This window comes from Corvus moneduloides, chromosome 14 (assembly GCF_009650955.1).
Source record: "Corvus moneduloides isolate bCorMon1 chromosome 14, bCorMon1.pri, whole genome shotgun sequence".
Classification (NCBI taxonomy): domain Eukaryota; kingdom Metazoa; phylum Chordata; class Aves; order Passeriformes; family Corvidae; genus Corvus; species Corvus moneduloides.
Genome location: NC_045489.1, coordinates 16548058 through 16571451, shown reverse-complemented (window position 1 = coordinate 16571451; position 23394 = coordinate 16548058). Strand labels below are relative to the sequence as shown.

The 23394-nt window shown below is 53.3% G+C and overlaps 2 protein-coding genes across 9 annotated transcripts in view; one reads left to right on the top strand and one right to left on the bottom strand.

The window, feature by feature from the left end:
- ZMYM3 (zinc finger MYM-type containing 3) overlaps nt 1–21279 on the top strand; it is a 32898-nt gene extending 11619 nt beyond the window's left edge. For 5 of the 8 annotated variants that reach the window (XM_032124466.1, XM_032124461.1, XM_032124464.1 and 2 more), the window contains 23 exons: nt 24–67; nt 464–536; nt 1352–1643; nt 2076–2253; nt 2613–2825; nt 3423–3573; nt 4112–4227; nt 7792–7878; nt 8207–8357; nt 8939–9111; nt 9539–9704; nt 13377–13435; nt 13985–14153; nt 14735–14850; nt 15004–15178; nt 15744–15890; nt 16644–16747; nt 17149–17317; nt 17438–17589; nt 18039–18153; nt 19049–19303; nt 19388–19505; nt 19918–21279. In XM_032124466.1, the coding sequence (XP_031980357.1) occupies nt 24–67; nt 464–536; nt 1352–1643; nt 2076–2253; nt 2613–2825; nt 3423–3573; nt 4112–4227; nt 7792–7878; nt 8207–8357; nt 8939–9111; nt 9539–9704; nt 13377–13435; nt 13985–14153; nt 14735–14850; nt 15004–15178; nt 15744–15890; nt 16644–16747; nt 17149–17317; nt 17438–17589; nt 18039–18153; nt 19049–19303; nt 19388–19505; nt 19918–20116 (3422 nt within the window). In that variant the 3' untranslated portion in view covers nt 20117–21279. Of the gene's footprint in view, nt 1–23; nt 68–463; nt 537–1351; nt 1644–2075; nt 2254–2612; nt 2826–3422; nt 3574–4111; nt 4228–7791; nt 7879–8206; nt 8358–8938; nt 9112–9538; nt 9705–13376; nt 13436–13984; nt 14154–14734; nt 14851–15003; nt 15179–15743; nt 15891–16643; nt 16748–17148; nt 17318–17437; nt 17590–18038; nt 18154–19048; nt 19304–19387; nt 19506–19917 lie in introns of those variants that run through there. The other 3 variants (XM_032124465.1, XR_004243152.1, XM_032124467.1) reach the window with 3 other exon arrangements.
- Nucleotides 21280–21626: 347 nt separating this feature from the next.
- Nucleotides 21627–23373, bottom strand: LOC116451089 (gap junction alpha-3 protein-like). Its single transcript, XM_032124222.1, has one exon. The coding sequence runs from the start codon at nt 22707–22709 to the stop codon at nt 21813–21815; it is 897 nt and encodes a 298-aa protein (XP_031980113.1). The 5' UTR covers nt 22710–23373; the 3' UTR covers nt 21627–21812.
- Between the last annotated feature and the right edge of the window lie 21 nt (nt 23374–23394).

Here is a 23394-nt window from a genome sequence, read left to right as displayed (position 1 = left end):
CTTCTTCTGTGCTTCTGTTCCAGGAGAAAGCCTGTCTGGGAAGGGAAGCGAGCTGCCAGCTGAGAAGGTGAGGATAATGCAGTCAAGTACGTATGATACAGGAGCATAGAGCGTGGCTGGCTGTTGTCAGACTCTGTGAGGGACACTGGCTGTCTTGTCACCCCTCTGGAAAGGAGTTTGCACGGCTCTTGTGACAGAATGATCCCTGTGCACTGCCACTATGCTGTAATGTGGCTGCAGTGTGTCCCTGCTATCCCCAGCTGAAATGTCGTTCTCATAAGTCTACTTCCCCGTCTCCTCTGTCTTGCTAACTCTGATCGGGTATCCATGGAGTTTTATCTGTTTTCAGCCTAGGTATTGGGAAGCCAAATCCCAGAAGTTGGAACTTCACCATAATCTGGGATATTTATGCATGGTTGTCCTAGCTGATAGTTAGCCTAACTATTTTCTGAATGTCTTCTAGGAGCAGAAAAGAAGCGAACGACCTAGAAGATCAGAAACTGCCAGGCCTGAAACTGTGAACTCCTCTGAGAGCAGTGAGTAACTGGGGTTGGCCAATGCCTGTTTTCAGCCAGAGAGAATGGCCCAGCTCCATTGTGGGCAGGTGGTTCATGGTGTGAGTACAGTGGGAACTCTGGAACCTTTGTGCAGACTTCCCTTCTACACAGGACAAGTCCTTTGAGCCCACAAATCCTGGGGTACGTTCCTTGCTTTCTCAGGGCACTTAGGTCAAAGCAGGGAGTGTTGTATTTTTACAGTGGTGTGTGGGCACCAAGCACTAAGTAGCAGGATGAGACTTGGGGGTGTTCCCAGGAAATCCATCTTCCATCTCCTCACCCAGGAGCTTTCTTCCTTTCTCTCTATGACAGCTGGCTGTCTGAAGGAAGGTTGCATCTTGGGGATTTTCCTGGAGAAGTACACAAAGTCTCTGTTCTTTTGAGATATTCCCTGCCATTCTCTAGTATTTGTGTGTTGCTCCTTTATTGCCTGCCTGTTCTAGAATGTGGTGATCAGCTTGTTCCCTTTTTAGGTCTAACAGTTTTTTAGTCTTTTTAGGTCTAACAGTTCTTACAGGATAGAAGTTCACACTCTGGGCTTCTGCTCAACCTTGGCATATCATGACTTCCTAGAGAGGAATTGTATTTAAGCCTGGTTTGTTTAAAGACCTCTTGATTCATCTCCTGTTACAACAGAATTTCTTTTAAGGGTCCCTTTATCATTCCACCCAGACAAGAACAAAGTACATAGAGGGACTCTAGAAAGGTGACTCAGAAAATCCCAGCGTGTGTCTCATGGCAGAGTTTCTCACTTCCTAATGAGGGGGTTTTGATCTTCCTCTGCTGCTTTGCAGTTCCGGTCTCTGACGAGGACTCTGATGCAATGGTGGATGATCCCAACGACGAGGATTTCGTTCCTTTCCGTACCCGGCGCTCCACTCGGATGTCCCTGCGCACTCAGATGGCGCAGCGAGCCGCCCGCTCCACCTTCACCAAGATGACGTGTGCCAACTGCCGGACCCCGCTGCAGAAGGGCCAGACTGCCTACCAGCGAAAAGGGCTTCCTCAGCTCTTCTGCTCCAGCTCCTGTCTCACCACCTTCTCAAAAAAACCACCCGGCAAGAAGATATGCACCTTCTGCAAAAAGTGTGTGTTCATTCCCCTTTCCTCTGTGCTCCCATGCTTGTGACCCCACTCACCTGCTCCACAGCACTCCCTGCCAGTCCCCTTCCTATGGCCCTTGCTCACCCACATCACTCCTGCCCACTGCCAGCTGCTGCCCCATGTCTTCTTTCACACACTACCTATCCCATGCTCCCTACACTCCCTTCACATTCATGCTATTCCCTGCCTGTCCCCGGACTTAGTGCCCCATATTCCAGCCTCCCCTCAAAACAACATCCTGCATGCTCTGTCTTCAGACACCACTCCTCTGGGCCAGGACAGAAGCTGCTGTGAGACAGTTCTTGCCAGCTTTTTGGGACACCAGAAAGTCCTGTGCATTGCAGTGAGCCATCCTGTCTCTCTGTGGCAGGACTCATATGTCCCTGCACTAACCCATCCCCTCCTGATCCCCAGGGAGATCTGGAACACCAAGGACTCTGTGGTTGCCCAGATTGGTTCAGGTGGCTCTTTCCATGAGTTCTGCACCTCTGTCTGCCTTTCCCTCTACGAAGCCCAGCAGCACAGACCAGCACCTCAGTCTGCAGATCCCTTGGACACCAGCCGCTGCAGTGTTTGCCACAAACCTGGCGAGGTAAACAAATCCCTTGTTCTTCCCATGCCCTGGATGAAGTGCTTAGGACCCGCAGCACTTAGTCTTGGTCAAGACCAGGGCATTTTCCTGTGATGTGAGGCCTCAGCCCCTGAGCTGGCTTGGGCTCACTCCCAAGCTTCTCCTTGCCCTGAGGCTCACTGCTTCCTGCCACTCTGCTCTCCCAGTTACTCCGCTGACTTTTGGTGAGGGTGGCCACCCTGAGTCCACACCAGCTTCCAGTATGGCACTTCCCAGAGTTTTAGTGCCTGTTATCCCAAGGGCTGTGCTTGTAGTGATACAGCTGCACTGGAAGGAGGCCCGTGGTGGTTTGGGGAATGACAGCAGTGATGTCTTTGCAGATCCAGCACGAGGTCAGCAATGGGAACATGGTTCACCGCATCTGCAGTGACGCCTGCTTCACCAAGTTCCGGGCCACCAAGGGGCTGAAAACGAACTGCTGTGACAGCTGTGGACTTTATATCTACAACAAGGGCTTGCCCCTGGAGTACCTCTTCCATGAAGGCCAGCAAAAACGCTTTTGCAACTCTGCATGTCTCAACAGTTACAAGAAGGTGTGTGGAGGCTGCTGCCTGGGGTGGCTGGGGGTGGTCTCTGTGGGCATGCAGCAGCTTTGTTTGGTGTGGCACAGGGCATTTTATTAAATAGCAGGTGACTTGAATCCCTTTGGTCTATTGCAACAAAGCAGTTAAAAGATTGCTGTGGGGAAACTTTGAAGCAGGCAAACGGAATTGATTAAATCTGCATGGGGCCCACCATGGACCCAGGCATGGGTCAGAAAGTCAGTGAGCTGATGGTAGAGTGACACTGGTATATGTACTTAGCGTGGACTGGCTTTTGGATGTCTCCCCAAAGCTGGGCTGGATATGTTCCTCTGTCACCTGAGCAGTCTTCACTTAACTGTCTTGGAAGGGATTGCCAAACTCTGTATTCCTGCCAGGCTAGCCTTGAAATGAGAAGTTGAAGTCCCAAAGGCAGCTTTTTTTGCTACCACCGACTAAATCTGCAGACTGTGAGCCTGTCCCTGGCACAAGGTGGTCACTGCAGGAGAGCAGTCCTGTGGTGGATACAGCAGTGGTGTGGGATGTGATAGTTGAACCTTGCCAGCTGTGATGGCCTCCTGGAAGCTCTGTTGTGCTCTGTGTTTGCAGAAGAACACTCGGGTCTACCCCTGCATGTGGTGCAAGACGCTGTGCAAGAACTTTGACATGCTGCCCAACGTGGATCGCAGTGGCAAGATGGGCCTGTTCTGCTCCATTTGCTGTACTACCTCCCACAAAGTGAAGCAGTCAGGCTTAGTTGGTAAGAGCACCTGTGTAGAGGGAATCATTACCTCTCCACTCTTAATTCCTTCCTTGGTATTGTTTATTGCTTGTGGATGGGACTGAAAAGAAGGTAAAAGCCTGGGGAAGAGTCCAGTGAGACAAGTGGAAGTGCAGAGGGAGGAACCCTTGCAGCATGTAGACATCTTAATACAGAGGGTAGTGTACATTGCTGTTCTTGAGAATGCAGGGAGCAGTTGTAGTGCTGGACTGTGCTGGCATTGCCCTTTCCATTACATGGAGTACTGGGGTGTCCAGGAATGGGACAAGTATTGCAACCTATTTTGTCCAAATTCCTATAGAGCCAGGGTCACTTCCTTGAACCACTCTGCTCTCCATCTGTTTAACATTTCTGTCCTAGCAGAATCTGGTGCTCTTAGTTTCCTGGTGTTCTTGTCCTTTGCTTTTTGATAATAACTTGACAGACTGAGGATGAGTGAGTAGCTTGCATGCCATCCTCAGAATCCAGTCCCACGTCCTGTGCTGCTGCCCTCACCAATTCCTGTCTGTTTCATCAGGTCCCCCTAGACCCTGCAGCTTCTGCAGAAAGAGTTTATCTGAGCCCTGCTATTACAACAAGACAGACCGGGTTGTCTACCAGTTCTGCAGCCCCAGCTGCTGGACCAAATTCCAGGTACTGAAATATTCTTCACAATGGGCTGGGCCGTGGAGCTCATGCCTCTTTTCACACTTAGCAGAGGCTCCACCTTCCTGGAGCTCCTCAGGGAGGGTTCCTAAGAAAGTCTCTTCAGGAGTTGCAGTGACTGTAATTGCTCAAATCTGTCTTGGCCCTATCTCCCCCATCCTCCATTGGGATAAGGCGGGCTATAATTCACTCCTGTCTATCAGGTTATGCCCAGCAGGAGGGCAGTGCAGAGCTGTGCTGCATGAGTGGTTTGAGATAGAGTGGCCTTATGAGAGCACAAGCAAAAGCACAAGTAAGCCAGCAAAGCACAGCGCACACCTGATAGCTGGGTGGAAAGGGGCAGAGCTGCCCTCTCAGCCAGGTGTCACCGAGAAACATAAGTCTTCCAGGATGTGTTGTCTAAAAATTTACAAGTAACAGGCCTGGATACCTCTTGTTTAATAATCCTCAAAGGCTTGACCGGTGATTTTTAATCTTCTGATGTTAAGTTTCAGTGTATGTGAGATGTCTGTGGTATTCATAGGCACCTTCAAGAATATTAGTTTTGTACAGTTGTCAAAGAACAAAGTAGCAGCCAGGAAGACATGAGAACTTAGGCCAGGACGTGTCTTGGGCAACTGAGAAAACATAGAGAATCTAGAGGTAAGAGTTAGTTACTGGCAGTTGCAGCATTTTGTTTTGGGATTTGGTTTTTGGGAGGGGGGGTGAGTGGGTGGGGGTCATTTGGTTGGTTGGGGTTTTTTGGTGGGTTTCTTTTTGTTTGTTTGTTTGGGTTTTTTTATGAATTCTTGATGTAATCCTTCACTGAGGTCACAAATAGTGTGGGTAGTGTAGCTATAGAGCTTTTAGAGTTGTAGACTTCATAAGACTAGAATCACAGAACAGTTAGGGTTGAAAGGGACCTTTAGATGTCATCTGGTCCAACCTCCCTTGCAGTGAGCAGGGACATCTTCAACTAGATCAGGTTGCTCAGAGCCCTGTCCAATCTGACCTTGAATATTTCCAGGGTTAGGGCACCTACCACCTCTCTGGGCAACCTGTGCCAGTGTTTCATCATCTTCATTGAAAAAGACTTCTTTATAGCTAATCTAAATATGCTCTCTTTTTAATGAAAACTATTACCCCTTGTCCTGTTGCAGAAGACTGCTAAAATGTGTGTCCCCATCTTGCTTATAAGCCCCCTTTAAGTATTGAAAGGCCACAATAAGGTCTCCCCAGAGCCTTCTGTTCTCCAAGCTGAATAAACCCAACTCTCAGCCTTTCTTGATAGGAGAACTGTTCCAACACTCTGGTCATTTTTGTGGTCCTCCTCTGGACTCACTCCAACAGGTCCATGTCCTTCCTGTGCTGGGGACCCCAGAGCTGGAGGCAGCACTGCAGGTGGGGTCTCTCCAGGGTGGAGCAGAGAGGCAGAATCCCCTCCCTTGACCTGCTGGGTCACGCTGCTTTTTGGATAGCCCAGGATACACTTGGCTTTCTGGGCTGTGAGCTCATGTTGCCAGCTCATGTCCAGCCTCTCCTCCACCAGCACCCCCAAGTCCTTCTCTGCAGGGCTGCTCTCCAGCTGTTCATCCCCCATCCTGGATTGGTACTGGGGTTGCCCTGCCCCGGGTGCAGCAGCTTGTACTTGGCCTTGTTGAACCTTGTGGGATTCCCATGGGCCACTGCTCAAGCTTGTCCAGGTCCCTCTGGATGTCACTCTGTCCCTCAGGCATTTCAGCTGCACAACTCAGCTTGGTATCATCTGAAAACTTGTTGAGGGTGCTCTTGATCCGCTGTGTCCTTGATGAAGATGTTAAACAATCCTGGTCCCAGGACAGGCCCCTGAGGGTCACCACTTGTCACTGATCTCCATCTGGACATTGAACCTTTGGCCACTACCTTCTGGATGCAACCATCTAACCAAATTCCTCATCCACCAAACGGTCCAGCCAGCAGCTGGAGTGTTTCTCCAGAAGGATGAAGGAGAGAGAAGGATGTTGTGGGGAACTGTGCCAAAGGCTTTACAGAAGTCCAGAGAGATGACACCCATAGCTCTTTACTTCTCCACTGATGTGGTCACTCCCTTGAGGAAGACAACTAAGTTGGTCAGGCAGGACTTGCCCTGGTGCAACTGTGCTGGCTGTGTGGTCACCTCCGGTCCTCCATGTGCCTCAGCACAGCTTCTAGAAGGATCTGTTCCATGATCTTCCTAGCCACAGCAGAGTTCAGTGATTTCCAGGGTCCTCCTTTCTACCCATTTTAGAAATAGTTGCACTGTTTCCCCTTTTCCCATGGGGACTTCATTAATTCACCTAACTTGAATTATTGCCATATAAAATCAGCATTGCAAACATATGAGTAAGCCCATGCATCACCTGGCTTAGGAACTGTCTTGCTGGCAGATCTCAGAACACACTTGTCAAAGAAAAAACACTGAAGAGAATGTTTCAAGATGGCTTGACATCAGTGGGAATCAATATTAAGCCCAAGGACTTCAACATCTTCATCGATCATTTGGCAATAAAGTCAAAGTAAGCATGATGAAATTTAGCAGATGAAACAAAAACTGGTGAAGTATTAGCCCATGTTGCATTCAGGGCAGTCACAGAAAGCAAAGCAATTGGATTGATTGACAAGGCTGGTTCCTCTTAATGTTTGCTTAAACACAGTTTCAGTGCAAGATCCTGTGTCAGCCTTACTCAAGTAGTGTGGGGATGCAAATCCTGGAAAAGTAAGGATTTTGAAAAGGCCGTGGAATTACAGCAGATAAACTATTCAGTATGAGCATCTGAGTTTACAGCCACATGGGGAAGGAATAATTTATTGCAAGTTGAAGCAAGCGAACACAGACTTAATGTTTGAGGGCCAGGGAGGAAAAGAGCTACCTAGAATGATGCACACATAGGAAGGATGTTCTCCAATGTCCACTTCATTTTCAATGTTGAAGAAAAATTGGAAGTATTCTGACAAAAAAAACAGAAATTAAAATTGGGCTTGAAAAATGCTTGTACTGAGGTACTTGCAGAGTGTTGTATCTGAGGTTATCAGAAAGAAAACCAGGAATGACTCTATTAATAAATATATCCTTGTGAATAAGACACCAAATACGCAATGCATTGTGGACAGCGCACCAAATGCTGCTTAATCTAGCAGATTAATCTAGCAGAAAATGGGATGAGAGGCTCCTTGAATTCTTAAGTTGTGTTATCTTGAAAATAGAAACCAGGCAACTGTGCTTCAAGAACTTTTAGAGAAATCCTCAGAAGATGTAGCAGAGCCCCCATCTCTTTAAGTTTTCAAATGCAGCGGTGTGGCAGCTTGAAAGCTTGCCTTCCTGAGAAGAGCTGGACCCAGCACACTGGAAGCAAAGTGAAACTGCTCTCAAGAATCAGCTCTCCAGTATCTTGAGCCATGATGTGATGGACTGACTGAGCCCCCACAGTGGCAGCAGGTCCGAGGGGGCCAGGCAGGCTGCAGGCCATGGAGGAGGTGGCAGTGGTGGCAGTGTGAGGCAGGTGCCTGCTGCCCTCCGACTTCTCTCCCCCCATGAGCTGTCTCTGTCTCCTGCAGCGCACCAGCCCGGAAGGTGGGATCCACCTCAACTGCCATTACTGTCACAATCTTTTCAGCGGGAAGCCGGAGATCCTAGACTGGCAGGTGAGGACTTCTCCTGGGGGGATGTTGAGGTGAAGGCCAACACTGCTGAGAACCTCTGGGGTACTTCTTCTCCCTGCTCTAAGCAGAGCTCCTCCTGTGCCAGTCCTCTGAATGCCTTAGCTGCAGAGATGTGCCTGGAGACTCTGCTGAGTGCTGCACTCCTGATGTTCAGCAGGATGTCAGAAGGGCAGGAGGAGACCACTCCTGCCAAATCCTGTGCCAGGAGAGCTGGGGACTTGACTCAGCCCTGTAGTCTTTCTTCTGCTTCCCTGAGAAGTGTGGGAACTTCCTGCTGGCCTGGCTGACCTGGCTGTGGTCTGTTCGGCAGGACAAGGTGTATCAGTTCTGCTGCAAGGACTGCTGTGAGGACTTCAAGCGGCTGCGTGGGGTGGTGTCTCAGTGTGAACACTGCAAACAGGAGAAGCTGCTGCATGAGAAGATCCGTTTCTCCGGAGTGGAGAAGAACTTCTGCAGTGAAGGTACTTGGGGAAGGCATGGGAGAGGCAGAGCCCCCATGCCAGCCCATGCTGGGGGAGGAGAAGAGAGCATGGAAAGGAACAGAGGGGAGATTGTCTTAACCAGGCCCTGGGGCAAGAGCCTTGCCATGCAGTGAAGGGAGGACTGTTGTGGGGATGGCTTGCTGTCCAGCCAGGCCCTAGGGCAAGATCTTTACCGTTCATTGTGTCCTTGGGGAGGGCCTTCTCACAGCTTTTCTCTCTCTGGGGGCTGGGGAGACAGCAGGTGGCAGCTCCGCTCCTCCTGTCATCATGCACTTCTACGCTCTTGCGTCTGGGCTGGCCTGACCTGGCCTTGCCCTGCCTGCTGGGTTCCTGCACACAGGAGGTTGGAGTCAGACTCTTCCTAGAAGCATGGAGGTGAGAGATGGCAAGTCCCCGTGAGGTCCCATCTTATCCCAGCCCCAGGGGCCAGTGCTGGATTGTTCCCTACAGTGTGTTGCGTGTGCTCTGTTGTCTCCGCAGACCTGGATTCTGGTCATGTTTGGGTCAGGGAGGCCCCCAGTTCATCCTGGGAAGGTTTCACTCCTATTGTTTCTCCGCAGGGTGTGTGCTTCTTTACAAACAGGATTTCACCAAGAACCTGGGCCTGTGCTGCATCACCTGCACCTACTGTTCTCAGACCTGCCAGCGGGCGGTCACCGAGCAGCTGGAGGGCAGCACCTGGGACTTCTGTAGTGAAGACTGCAAAAGCAAATACTTGCTCTGGTACTTCAAGGTCAGTATTGGCACTGGCAGCTTGTGCTAAGTGCTGTGGTGGGCACAGCACCCAGATAAGTGGGCATTGCACTGAGGAAGTTCGCACTGCTGGAGTCTGGCTGGCACTGCTGCGGAGAACCTGGCACTGCTGGAGTCCTGCCTGGCAATGACGGGACACTGCTACGGGGAAGCTCACGTAGCTGGAGTCCCCAGCTGATCCTGCCAGACAGAGCACTGCACTGAGGAAGCTCACAGTGCTGGATCCGCGGCCAGTGCTGCTGTGAGAAGTTCGCACCGCTGGAGTCCCTGGCTGGCACTGGCAGGGCACTGCTGTGGGGAAGCTCACAGCACCTTGCGATGTGCACCTTTCACTGGAGAGTTGTGTTGCACTCGGAGGGGGTGTGGTTAGTTACTCGTTGTTTCTCTCCTGCTGATGCGGGCTTTAGGCAGCTCGGTGCCATGCCTGCAAGCGTCAGGGGAAGCTGCTGGAAACCATCCACTGGCGGGGGCAAATCAAACACTTCTGCAACCAGCAGTGTCTGCTGCGATTTTACAATCAACAGAACCAGCCCAACCTGGACACGCAGAAGGGGCCCGAGAGCCTGCTGAACAGTGAGTAGGAAGGAGGGAGGGGACCTGCATAGCTCAGTCTGAGAGACACAGGGAAGACTCAACAGCAGGGGGTGGAAGCTGCCTGCCCGGGACTGGAGGAGACGCTAGGGAACAATCCTGCACTGGCCCTTGGGGGGGAAAGGACGGAGTGGGACCTAATGGGCTTCTCCATCTCTAACATCTATGGTTCTATGACACACAGGGCCCAGACTGGAGGAGCCGGTGCCAGCGTGCTGCCTGTAGCTCACACTCTTAGCGAGGATACTCAGGGATTTAACATCCTCAAGTTGCCAGCGGAGAGCTCGATTTACAGGGTTAGGGGACAGCGTGGTTTGGCATGACAATCCACCTGCAGCCCCACACCACCTCCGAGCTGTGACCTTCTCAGATCTCATAAACTAATCTGGATTGGGCCAGGTCAGTGCTTGGATGGGAAACATTCAAGGACAAAGAAGGGTGCTGCAGGAAGTGGTGCTGGTGATGCTGTAGGTGGGCTCTCCTTCAGCCAGAGCTGAACCTAGAACGGTCTTGAGGGAGCACTGAGCTGCTGGAGGCACTGTGTCTTGTGATGTTAGATTGGAGTCCTACCACTTACCCAAAGTTCACTGCAGCTTTGGGGAGTTGCCAACCCTGTGTCCCAGATAACCCCATTCTGCATCCATGGAGTTCCAGCTGGAGAGGAGATTTTCGCTGCCTGTTGCCCCATTTCCTATCATTAACTTGAGACAATTCCTTATGGAAGATTGCAAAGTGCTTTGGGATCCCTCAGGATGGAAGGTGCTCATAGTGACGGTGACAAGACACCGCTTGGCCCTCGGACATCTGCAGTCTCATTCTGCTTGGTCTTTCGTAGGCCACGATCTCCTGGGTGACCTGGGGGATGTAGTTAAAGTGCCTGCAGCTTACGGTGGGACTTGCTTCAGTGCATCAAGCTTCAAGACATACCTGCATTGCAGGTTCAGGGCTTTGCTGCCCTCCCTGGGATTTCATGAGGTGGAAAACCCTGACTAGAGTGTGCCAAGGAGGGGAAACCTGGACAAGGACCTTCGCATGAGAGACCTCATCCTCCATCTCCAGACTCTTGAGTTCCTTACTGTAGTGTGCTGATCATAGGACAGGGGAAGCCCTGGATGTCGTTGCTGCTTAGGTTGCAAAGCAGAGCTGCTCTGCCAGAAGCAGCAGGTTCCCCCAGCTAGGGGAAGCCCAACCTGCCTTCCAAGAGCCACACTCCACAACAGGCTGTGTGAGGTGCAGTTCAAGTGGCAGTACACTGGAGTGACCTGGATAAGGAACTTCTGGTTTTTGCTGGCTCCGGGGTGCCCATGGGAATTCTGCTTGATGGTTCGCAGTGTTCTGCTGCCCACGGAGGAGGAGGTGTGTGATGTGCTGGTTCCTGTAGCTCACCAAGTGATTCCGCAGCCCTAGCCATGCTGTTCCATTTGTCCTCTGCTTGTCGAGGCATGTCACTTGTGAGAGATGAGTAACACTGCTTTTGGGACACAGGCACAGTGGGCAAGCTCTGCCTGCAGGGGGAAGCATGTTTCACACAGTTTAGCCGTTGTCGCCTTGGAGCCCTGGACCACAAGACTGAGAAGTACATTCTCCACCACCACCAACCACGAGAGCTTCAGGCCTCCTCTGCTACATCCCTGGAAGTCCCCCAGAACTGTGCTGCTTGGTATGTGGGGCATCACCCTTGGTGCCACAGCTGCATCTCTGTGCAACCTGTAAGGACTAAAGGGAGCCAAGGAAAAGCCCTTCATCAGTCGTCAGTGCTCATCTGAGCACGAGTTCCAGGCTACCCCAGCAGTTGCTGTGCTGGTGGCACTGGGTCCTCTGTATGCTCTGGCACACCAGGCCCCTGCCAGATGTGGGACAGCTGTGGACATCCTTGCCCCAGGATTGTGGCATACTGCCGAGTTTGCAAAGGAAGGATGCTGGAGCCAGGACCCACTTAAACAGAGAGCTTTCCAGCCCACTGTGCTGTGCAGGGGATTTTGGGAGGAGCAGCTTCTCTCTGGTGTCCTGTGGACCTGACGGCTGTGTTGGCAGCTCACAAGGCACTACGTGGATTTCAGGCCCATCTTGGACAGAGCTGCTTATTCTTGCTTATTCTCTTGAAAACAGTGATTGCCTAAAACCATTAATTCCTGTGATCCAGTGGCTGCTACCAGTCTGATGATCCTGAGAGTTCTTGTAGCTGATCATATAAGCAGACGTTCCTTTGCTGGGAACAGTTTGTGTAGTGTGGGATTGAGGAGCTTCTGCTTCAAAACTGTGCCCAAAGACTTCCAAGAGGAGCTGGCTCTGCACTGGGCTGTCCAGCTGTAGAGGGTAGAAGTCACAGTTGTTGCAGGCAATGCCTTGACAGCTCCTTGTTGGTGTTGGGATGAGAGTAAAGAACAAGCTGCAGCTTTTCTGGAAGCTTGGACACATAGCACATGGCAGGAGAATCTTGTTTTCTTTCGTCCCAAATCATTGGCCAGTGGGGCAATCATGTTTGCTTTAGATACTTCCGCAGCAGAAATTCTGCTTGTATGCCATAGCTTGTCTTTTCTTATTCAAGCCATTGGTGTTTCCTACCTGGATCTGCTTCCCATCCACTTTGGGCTGTCAGGGTGAGTTCTTGGCCCCTGAGACTATTGCAGATGCTATGGCTGAATGCTCAGCTGCAGACTAGGGATCTTCCTCTGACTGGAATTTATCTGTTGCCCCCTGTGGTGGTCAGCAAATGGAGCCTGTTGGGCCTCAAATTGTGCAAGAATTATCCTGCATTTCCTTGGGTCAGAGGAAGTCTTCACAGTGTGAATGTCCCTGTGTTGGACCTTTAGGCATCTGTGTCTTTCCTGAAGGACCTGTCTGTGTACAGGAGTTGTGAATGGACCCGCCACTGCCTTTGGGTGCTGGGACCTGCTGCTGTCCTTTGCAGGGCTCTCCTTCATGCATGGCCCACGGGTAGAAGGCAATTCTTTTTGCCAGCCACGTGGGTAACCAGGGCTCACTGGAGACTGATATGAAGGTGCTCTGTTAGCTTACCAGCCTTTGAGATGGGTGCAGGTTTTCTGCAGAGCACATGAGCTGGAATTACCATCCAAGGCAGGGTGATACTGTCACTGCCTGCGACCAGTGTCTGCCACATGTGCCTCTTACCTGCAGGTGATCCTCTCTTTCCTTAGGGGAATGGACTGCATCCCTAGGGCTGGGGCAAAGCTGTCTCTCTGCTTTCTGGGATATCTCATAACCCTGCTACTAGCTCTGTCACCTTCTTCCTAGGGATCTCGAAGCACTTTGCCAAGATATTTGTTGCAGGGATATGGAGGCACAGGGAGGGGCCATGGCTCGGTACAGCAAGCCAGTAGGCAGAGCTGGGATTAGAGCCCTGGATTCCTCTCTCTACAAGGGGCTGGGATTTCTCCTGACCTGCTGTGATGGGAAAGGGGTGGACTGCAAGGGAGCACAAAATGACATGGGAACAACTTGCTTTTGGAGTTGTAGTGTCTTCTGAGGTGTTAGGGCTAGAGATTGTGGAAACATTAACTGTTCCTGGAGTGGCCAGGAGCAGTTTCTGGGGAGCCTGTCCCTGCTCTCTGGCTGCTTGCACCTCCAGTCCCAGCAGTGGGACATGTTGGCCCAGGAGCTCTTGAACTTAAGAGTTGTTGCTTTCTCTTACAGGTCAGACTTCAGAGCCAAAACCAGCTGTCCCTTCCCCACAGAAGGCAGAAACTAACATGGTAAGACCCATTGGAGGCAGGAGTTTGCAAGACAAAGGGCCTGTCCCCAAGGAGAGGACAGTTCTGCCATTGCTCAGGGAGATTTCATTCTTCTGCAACCAGTGCATTTTGAGATGTCTGGGTAGTGGGAGATGAAAAGAACTCCTAGGAAGGCAGCATCAACATATCTTCCGCAAGGGGGAAGAATAACTGTTCCTCAGGAATCAATGATGAACTCCAGAATAGCCTGACACTGTGGCACTGGCTCTTCTTTGCACAGTGCTTTCCTGTGCCTCGGTATAGTTGCTGTCCCACTGTTCCCCTCTATCCCATGGGACAGGAGCCATCATTGCCGGACTCCTGACACAGCAGAGGCAGCACACAGGCTTGATGCCTGCCAGGCACGGCTTGGCAGTCCTTCATCACAGCCTGACCATGGGAGTGCCTATCTGCTGGGGACTTCCAGGCTCCAGGAAGTGCTTTGGGAGTCATTCCGTCTGTACCTGTAGTAGGGAAGAGATTGTGTTACCTTAGGTGGACACCAACCTCCTGCTTTCTGCATTTCCCCAGCTGTCAGCAAAGGCCTCCTCAGCCCAAACGTCTCCAGCTGTGCCACCTCCCGCCCCACCTCTGGTTCCAGCCACCCCTCGGAAAAACAAAGCTGCCATGTGTAAACCACTGATGCAGAACCGGGGTGTCTCCTGCAAGTTTGAAATGAAGTCCAAAGGATGTCAGACAGGTAGGAAAACAAGACTTAACTGTAGGATTGCAGGGGCATTTTGGAAAGGCAAGTGGCACGTCCCTGCTCCAGACTACCTGCGAATCCAGCCTGAAATGCTGCACAGAGTGGCTGGGTGTTTGGCACTGTTCTGAGGAGTCTCTGTGCAGTTGTAGGGCACACATGGCAGGGCTGGGGGTAGGGAGCCTGCTTCCATCAGCAGCAGAAGGAGAGATGTAGAGACCTCTGTAGCATGATCCCACCTCTTATGGTACAACTCCTGTTCCTCTGGAGATCATTAGCTTGTGTGAGGGCTGTCTGCTAAACAGGTTCCACTCTAGTTCCTGTTGGGCATGTGTGTGTGGTCTGCAGCATACGCAAGGTGACTAGACCTCTTAGCAGGGCTGTGTAAGAGTAGGATTTGTACTTCTGGCTAAGGCAAGCCTCTCTTGTTGCTGGGCTTGACTTTCTGCTATTCCAGCTCTACCCTTGAGTCTGGAAGGGCTGTGGTGCTGAATGGCTGGGGGCATGGCAGCATGCAGCAGGGCTGGGTGGAGGAACTTCTGGGATTAAGGTCACTGATGTATTTTTGCTTTTGTCAGAGGCTGACTGGAAGCCCCAGCTGGTTGTGTTGCCAATCCCCGTCCCGATCTTCGTGCCTGTGCCTATGCATATGTACTGCCAGAAAGTACCTGTGCCTTTCTCCATGCCTGTCCCGGTAAGCAACAGCTCCACTGCTCGTGTTCTCCTACTATCTTGATCCTGCTTTTCTGCACCCTCCCTGCTTCTCTGTTCATGCTCTTCTCCTGCCTCTGCTTTTATGTCAATCTACTGACTGTCAGTTTTCTGCGTGGTGTGCTGCTGTCCACAGGTGCCTGTGCCAATGTTCCTGCCCACCACACTGGAGAGCACAGAGAAGATTGTGGAGACCATTGAGGAGCTGAAGGTGAAGATCCCCTCCAATCCCCTAGAGGCTGACATCCTGGCCATGGCTGAGATGATTGCAGAGGCTGAGGAACTGGACAAGGCCTCCTCGGACCTGTGTGGTAGGTTCTGCCATGGCTTGATCTGGTCCAACAGCTGGGATCAAGGGAGGTTTGCCAGCTCTTGGAGCTAAAACACCTACCAGGATTGTGGCTCTTCCAAAGCCTTTGAAAAGGAAGCAGGGAAGAGCAAGTCCTCAACTTCTGCTGAGGAGGTATCAGAAAGGAAGAGCTGCAGCAAGGAGCAGCATCTGCCACTGTCCCTTTTTGGAGTGCCAGTTTTGTGGCACATGTGCAGCTCTCTTAGTTTATTCAGGTGGCTGTTCAGATTCTTCCCTGAAGCAGCTTCTGATTCACAAAACTAGCAGCCCTGGTCTTGCAGGTCTTTTTACTTTACTTTTACTGCATTCCTACAAATCACAGTGATGGGGGTTGTAGCTGGGGAAACAACAACCTTGCAATGTCTTGCTGTCCAGGGAAAGCTGGACAGCCCGGGTGTCGTGAGGCTGCTCTGAGCACAGGGCTTTGCTGCATGCAGGGACCCCAACTTCATTTTTCATCTGTTACAGGGAAAACAGACGTAAGACTTTCCAGAAGGCTGGGTTTATGATGAACTTTTTCATTGCAGATCTGGTGAGTAACCAGAGTGCAGAGGGTCTCCTGGAGGACTGTGATCTGTTTGGACCAGCACGGGACGATGTGTTGGCTATGGCTGTCAAGATGGCAAATGTCCTGGATGAGCCGGGCCAGGACCTGGAGGCTGACTTCCCTAAGAGTAAGAGCTGGGTGAAGCAGGCATGCAGGGCTGCTTGTGCTGAGGGTCCTCCCACTGCCCTCAGCTGTGTGCACTTACCTCCTCATGCCCTCTGACTGACCAGGTGTGAGAGCCCTGCAGTGACTGCTTGCAGCAGGGGTGGGGAGACCACCACTTCTGAAGGAGCGTGTGTTTGTCTAGACTAAACTTACCTTTTGCGAGCGTAAGACCCAGAGAAGAGGGAATGAGAAGCTGATTTTAACAGCACAAAGAGCAGGGCAGCAGCAGTGGTGTGTTTATGAATGATGATTCCACAGGATCCAGCAAGGTGAGAAACCTGGACAAGGCATGGCATCCTGAGAAATGGTAGAATTGCTGAGTGTCCATTAACAGAAGGTGGAAGGAGAGGCAGGGACTGGCAGGAGCACAGCAATGCTGAGGCAGGATGCTAGCAGCAAACAACAGAATTGAGGTGCCTGTGCCAGGCTGTCCACAGTGCTGGCCTAGCACAAGGGAATGAGGAATATTCCTCAGGTTTAAAAAATAAACAAAAAACTGTCAGAGAGGAAAATATGGGTTTCTGGTTATTCTGAGAAAGCTTAGCATTGTCTGCCAGAGCCATATTTCCTTTGTTGGGCCGTGGCTAAAAGTTTGTGCCAGGCAGTGGTAGAGGATGTGAAGTGTTCCCTCTTCATTTTGCTGTAAAAATCAGGCCAGCACAGGGGGCAGGATGAGAAATTTCAGCTGAGCTCTTCTGCCTGTGTTTCCTTTCAGACCCTCTAGACATCAACCCCAGTGTGGATTTCCTCTTTGACTGTGGGCTGGTGGGACCAGATGATGTGTCCACAGAGCAAGATCTGCCTCGAGCTGTCCGAAAGGTGAGTTCTCTGTGGGTACTGCCTGCTTAAAGCTCTTGGGCTTTGGAGTGGGAGCTGCCACCTGGGATGTACGAGGTGAAGTGTGCCAGTCTTTTGTGTGCTGGGGAGGTTGTGCCCTCTCCCTTCAAGGCATGGTTGGCTTTCAGGCCACTCCTTGAATGAAAATACTTGCTTGTCACTTCAGAGGAGCTTTGAATGCTACAAGTCATGTGACACCTGGTCTCTTTTCTTGCCTGTGAGCCTCGTAACTAATGAGCCTCGTTGGCTTGGCTGTCAGCAGAAGGGTGCTCTGCTGCCATGGCACTCTGTAGGGAGCTGAGAGTCAGCAGGTGTGAGGGGTGGCCAGGACTCCTGCATCTGTCCCAGGTAGGTGGCCAGTCTCACAGAACACCTCTCTGCAGGGGCAGAAGCGCCTGGTGCTCTCTGAAAGCTGTTCCCGGGACTCGATGAGCAGCCAGCCCAGCTGTACAGTCCTCAACTACTCGTACGGTGTGAATGCCTGGAAGTCCTGGGTACAGGCCAAGTATGCAGGGGGAGAGACCAGCAAGGCAGAGGAGCTACGCTTTGGCCGTAAGTGCCTTGTCTGGATGCAGTGGGTGGCAGAAACCTCCCAGAAGCTGGACCTCGGGGTGTTGAGGTGCTCCTGACCTTGTAGGCTGTTGTCTGAGGCTGCTGTGCTTGTCTCTGCAGCCAAGCCCATGAGGATCAAGGAAGACATCTTGGCCTGCTCAGCAGCTGAGCTCAACTACGGCCTGGCCCAGTTTGTCAAGGAGATAACCAGGCCCAATGGGGAGCGCTATGAACCGGACAGCATCTATTACCTCTGCCTTGGCATCCAGCAGGTGAGGGAGGCCTTGCTGCCCTCAATTTGTCTACAGCCAGACTTGGTGGTCAGATCTGATGAGGGGAGCTTGTACCCTTCATTCTGCCTTCTGGGAACCCAGAGAGGCTGTCTGCACTCCTTCAGTGCCTCAGCCCAGGACAGCCGCCCACCTTGTTTGGTCTTTGTTCCCAAGCCCAGAGGGTAGGGTGGCAGCTATTCTCCAGCCTTGCACCCTTCTTGCACATCTCTGAGGAGGGCTGGGGGATTTCCCCAAACTCATGTTCTTCTTCAGCACCAAGTCTGCTTTGTCATGCCCCAGGGTTTTCCTTGCAGCTCTTGGAAGTGTCTGCCCAGCAGCTCTGGTGGTGCAAGGAGGGGTACTCTGCATGTGTGCCCTGGCTCTCTGGGGAGGGTTTGCATTCCAGGTGCTGCTGTGTTTCTCTTGACTGTGTGTTCTGTCCTTTCTAGTACCTGCTCGAGAACAATCGTATGGTGAATATATTTACAGACCTTTACTACCTGACCTTCGTGCAGGAGCTGAACAAGTCCCTGAGTGGCTGGCAACCCACAATCTTACCAAATAGTATGTGTCTTCAGAGTACCTTCAGTCACCACATATATCCAGTTTGTGCTTGTAGCCTTGGATCCTCTGGCCTGATTGTGCTCCCTGAGCCTCAGCCTTGGCATAGGCAGCGCATTCCTGCTGCGTCTTGAGGTCATACTGACCCAAACCCACTGCAGAGCCAGCGTGGCTTACGCTTGAGCAGCTTCTGTGGCCCACAGTCAGGGTAGCTGGGAGCAGGGCACGTGTGTTTTGTATCCTGGGACAATTTGAATCTTTACAACACTTCACACTGCTGTTTCCACCCTTTGGCAAGGAGGATGCCAAGCCAGGGGGCACACTGGTGGATGTCTTTGTGTTCCCAGCACATGGATGAGCCCTGCACACTGTGCTAGGCCTTGGCCAAGGTTGCTGTGCTGCTGCCTTGTGAATGGACTTAGAGCTCTGCAGAGGCTTTTCATGATGCTGTGATCTGGGCTGCCTTGCCTGCTGTGTCTTGTCGGTAGTTAGTTCACAGATCCAGCCTCACCTCTGCAGATTGGCTATCCCAGTCAAAGCCATTTGACTCCAGACCTGTGTATCTAGGCAGGAGCTGGCCAGATCTCTCCTGCCTGCTGCTTTTCCTTAATTGCTCACTGAGTGTGGTGGAGCACTGACCTGGCGTTCACTTTTTGGCCAGTTACAGAGACGAGCAGTTAGGATTGATTTGGGTTCTCGCCTGTGGTTTGGCTGTGATCTGGAGAGGCTCATGGCTGGGCAGAGCTCTAGCTCTGCTGATGGCTCTGTAGAAGTAACCTTGTGAAAAAAGAGATGCTGTGAAGCATCAGTCTTTTGCAGTGAGCTTTCCTGGGCAGGCTGAAGGGATTGCCATGAGGCCACTGCTGATGTGACCTGGTTCTCCCTCTGTGTGTTGCAGACACAGTTTTCTCCCGTGTCGAGGAGGAGCACCTCTGGGAGTGCAAACAGCTGGGTGTTTACTCACCCTTCGTGCTTCTCAACACCCTCATGTTCTTCAACACTAAGTTCTTCGGGCTGCAGACAGCAGAGGAGCACATGCAGCTCTCCTTCACCAACGTGGTGCGCCAGTCCCGCAAGTGCACCACGGCCCGTGGCATGACAAAGGTGGTGAGCATCCGCTACTACGCTCCTGCCAAGCAGAAGAAAAGCCGAGGTGGGTCTGGGGGAACATCTCTGTTCCTCCCCCTGTGTCCCCCATCGAGATCCAGCCATGATCCAGCTCTCTCCCCCTCTGCAGATGGCGGCTCTGGAAAACGGAAGCGTGAGGAGGAGGTACCGATGCTGGAGCAGCGGGAGAACAGGATGAATCCCCTCCGATGCCCAGTCAAGTTTTATGAGTTTTATCTCTCCAAATGGTGAGGCTTTCTCTGGAGAAGAGGCATGTGCCATTTTGGGGCCACTTCTCAGTTTTGATGGGACCCTGTGGAGTGACTGCTGCTCTCCAGACATTTGTACATGAGCATGCAGTCTTGCCCAGGCTCTGTGCTGCTTGACTAGACCTTGTTTGAGAGAATGCTTCTCTCTGGCCTCTTCCACTTCTTACCCTTCTCCAGACTGACAGGAATATGCAGTAGGAGTCCAGTGCTTGGGTGCTTAGGGGTTTTGGCCTTGAACAAGGAGCTGCAGGCTCAGTTTGTCTCCTTATTCTACTGAATGATGAGAGGCTGTGATGAGCTGTGAGCGCCCCTTGCTAAACCTGACATAAGACCAGGCTGTCTGAGCCCCTGAAGCTGATAACGCAGGTCTCACCCTCCTCTCTCTCCACAGTCCCGAGAGCCTGCGGAACCGCAATGATGTGTTCTACCTGCAGCCCGAGCGGTCGTGCATTGCCGAGTCCCCGCTCTGGTACTCGGTGATTCCCATGGACCGCAGCATGCTGGAGAGCATGCTGAACCGCATCCTGGCCGTCAGGGAGATCTACGAGGAGCACAGTCGGCTCAGCAGCATGGAGGATGACATGGACTAAGGGCGAGGTGCTGCTGGACTGGCTGCTCTCCAGCCCTGGACACCTCCTCTTGCTGCTTCCCATTGCAGGGCAGGGGCTACGCAGCATAGGAGGGGATGGTGCTGCAGCAGTGCTGTCCCTGCATCATTACCAGACTTGGACCTCCCATCCTGCTCGTTTCAGGCATCCCCTACGTACATGGCCCCCACACTCAGCTCTGTCTGCAGTTTTGGCTGCTGGGTGAGCCATCTTCCCCAGGGCCAGTTCCCATGGCACAGGAGTGGCAGAGTCCCTGGGGCAGCTCCCCTTGCCCAGCACTGTCTCTCCCCTACCCCCAGCCCTGCCACTACCCCTGTCTCCCAGTGCCCCAGGGCAGGAATTGCACAGGACCAGTGCACCATCAGACCAGCGGCCCTTGAAGCTTTTACTTCCCTCTTCCTTTAGCATTCCCTCACAAGGCTGGAGGTATCAAGGCAGGAACAGTAGCTCTGCTGGTGGGGCAGGACTGTCTTTTTGAACCAGTGGCCATGGGCCACAGGCAGCCTGAGAGCTGTTGGGTTAGGGGGAGAGCTCTTGTCCCAGGGTGGGAGAGATTTGGGTTGGTTGCAGGGAGGGGATGGAGCTCATGCCAGAACTTGTGGGCAGAGATCTGGCCTTGCCACAAGGGACACCTCCCTTGTGCGCAGCCAGGATGCCTCCCTCTCTTTGGTCAGTGTTTCTGGGTCTGCTGAACACTGATGGAGATGGGTCTGGGGCAGTGCTACCCCTCTCTCCCCACTGTTCCCTGTCCTGGTGTAAGGACCCTCCCCTGTGCAAGGTACCGTCAGTGGGAACCTCTACTCCAGCTAGGGGCTTAGGCATTTGCTGGCAGAAGCAGAGAGCCCTGCCTGGCCTCCTCCTCCCTCCCACAGCCACAGGCTGCCAGTGCCCTGCCCCAGGCAAGTCTGGCTCCAGTTGTGCCACTCCCTGCTGCCTCCTGCCCCTTCTCGTGTTCTGGTTGGTTTTCTTGAGCTGTACATGGGTCTCCTGTTGAGCCTGTATATATTGTTCTGGGGCCATCTGTTCTCTGTGTCCATGTGGAGAGTGAGCTGCTCACCAGTCTTGTTGTAGTGATGCCAGGGCGGTAGGACTAACCCTGTGTCTCTGGAAACCATTCATTTCAAATAAAGATGTGGAAAACTTTGGCAGCCCCTGGTTTTTCCCCCTGGGCAGGGTGAGCTTTGTAGAACAGGGCCAGTGGCTCAGTGCTGCTGTGCACCTTGCTCCTGTCCATCCCAGCCTGTGCTCCTGCACTTCCGACCTTGCCTGGCCCCTGCTGTGCTGCCAGCTCTGGCATGGGGTGATGGCCCCTGCCCCAGTACCCAGTGGTGCCAGCATGGCATGCCCAGCCTGCCCCTGCCCTGTGCCCTGCCCAAAGGGCTGCAGCCCCACCCAACCCAGCAGTGGCCCTGCCCTGGCCATGCAGTGTGGCCGTAGGACGGAGCGCTTGGAGAACAATGCCCCAGTGCCCGTGAGCAGAGCAGGAGTCAAGTGTGGTGCAGTAAGTGTTTATTTTCTCTCCCTTCCCAGCTCTGCTCTCAGCCCTGTGCTGAGCAGTGTCCCCAGCTCTCATGCTGGCCATGGGGTCCATGCCTTGGGCCTGGCAGAGACTGGAGACTTAACCACCACTGTGACCACCCATGCATTGCCCATCCCTGACCATCCCAGCAGGCCACATTCACACTGCCAGGTCTGCCGTTCGCATGTCCCTGTGGGACCCACCAGCCACCCCTAGCCATGCACCCGCCTTCTTCAGTGGTGCCAGGCCATGGGGGGGTCTGCCAGCAGCCAGGGGGCTGCCACCCCTGGGCAAGGTGACATAGGTGCCGCCGGGCCCTACAGGGCCACCAGGAGTGGTTAGGATGCGGGACTTGGGGCCCGGCCCCCGCCGGCACTTGGTGAGACCCAGGTGGTAGATCTCCACCAGGTTGAGCAGCAGGGACACACAGGCCACCCCCAGCATGAAGAGGATGAAGATGGTCTTCTCAGTGGGCCGGGAGATGTAGCAGTTGACTGTGTTGGGGCAGGGCCAGCGGCTGCAGGTGTAGAGGGGCTTCAGCTGGAACCCATACAAGGCGTACTGGCCCACAATGAAGCCCACTTCCAGGAGAGCCTTGAAGACAATGTTGCAGATGTATGTCCTCAGGATGGCCCCCTGCATGCACACCCGTGCCCTCGTGTCCCCTGCAGGGAGCTGGGGCTGCCTGGGGCGCTGCCGCCTGGCCCTGCTGCCAGCCCGTGCTGCTGCTTGCTGCTGTGCCTTCTCCTCCAGATGCACCAGGTGCAGGATGTGGCCCAGATACACAAGGCTGGGGGTGGAGACGAAGATGATCTGCAGGACCCAGAAGCGGAGGTGGGAGATGGGGAAGGTGCTGTCATAGCAGGCATTTTGGCAGCCAGGCTGCTGTGTGTCACAGGAGAAGCCAGACAGCTCATCACCCCAGACCCGCTCCGCGGCTGCCCCCAGCACCAGGATGCGGAAGACGAAGAGGACGGTGAGCCAGACCTTCCCCACCACTGTGGAGTGCTCCTGGGCATTCTCCAGCAGCCGGCCCAGCAGGCTCCAGTCCCCCATGGCATGTGCTGTGGTGCCCTGCAAAACAGCCACCCTCCAGACACAGCCGCCCCACGACCCGCCAGAATGCCACCCCACTCCCTGGTTGGGCAGGTGTGCACAGACCAACCCAAGGCTGTCCCTGGAGTGTCCCTGTCCTGTGTCCCAGGGGACCCCCTAACCTGTCACAAGGAGGGCAGGGGGAGCAAAGGCCTCCAGCAGAGAGCTGGGAGCACCATGGGGAACAACCGCGGTGGCGATCCGGCATGGGGACCTCTCACCGTAGATGGTGTGTGGGGCAGAGCCCAGTGCTCCTGTGCCGTCTGCTCCTGTCAGTGGGGTGATGGGGGATGCTGCAAGGCCCCTTCCCCGCTGGTCCCCAGCTCCTCTGTGGGGTGTGGACAGGTCTGCCTGGTTCCGTCTGTCCGGTCACCCAACAGCGGGCGTGGGGTTATCAGGGCATGAGGCAGCTGCATGCCCCATTGGCTTTCATTGTGACTGGCACATGAAACAGCCACTGGGGAAACTTTTTCCCTCTATTTTTGGTCTGGGCACTTTTCTAATTATATTCGGGGCTGCAGGGGCTGGTGCTGGGAGAGTGCAAGCCCTTGGACACTGATCAATGCCACCCAGGGGTCACCGGTCCCTGCTGGCTGCCAGGGCAACACAGCCCCAGCTCAGCCCTGGCACTTCAACCCACCAGGGC

What these genes read in the sequence shown, in the direction of transcription:
- LOC116451089 (XM_032124222.1), bottom strand. Translation starts at nt 22,709, where the DNA reads ATGGGGGACTGGAGCCTGCTGGGCCGGCTGCTGGAGAATGCCCAGGAG.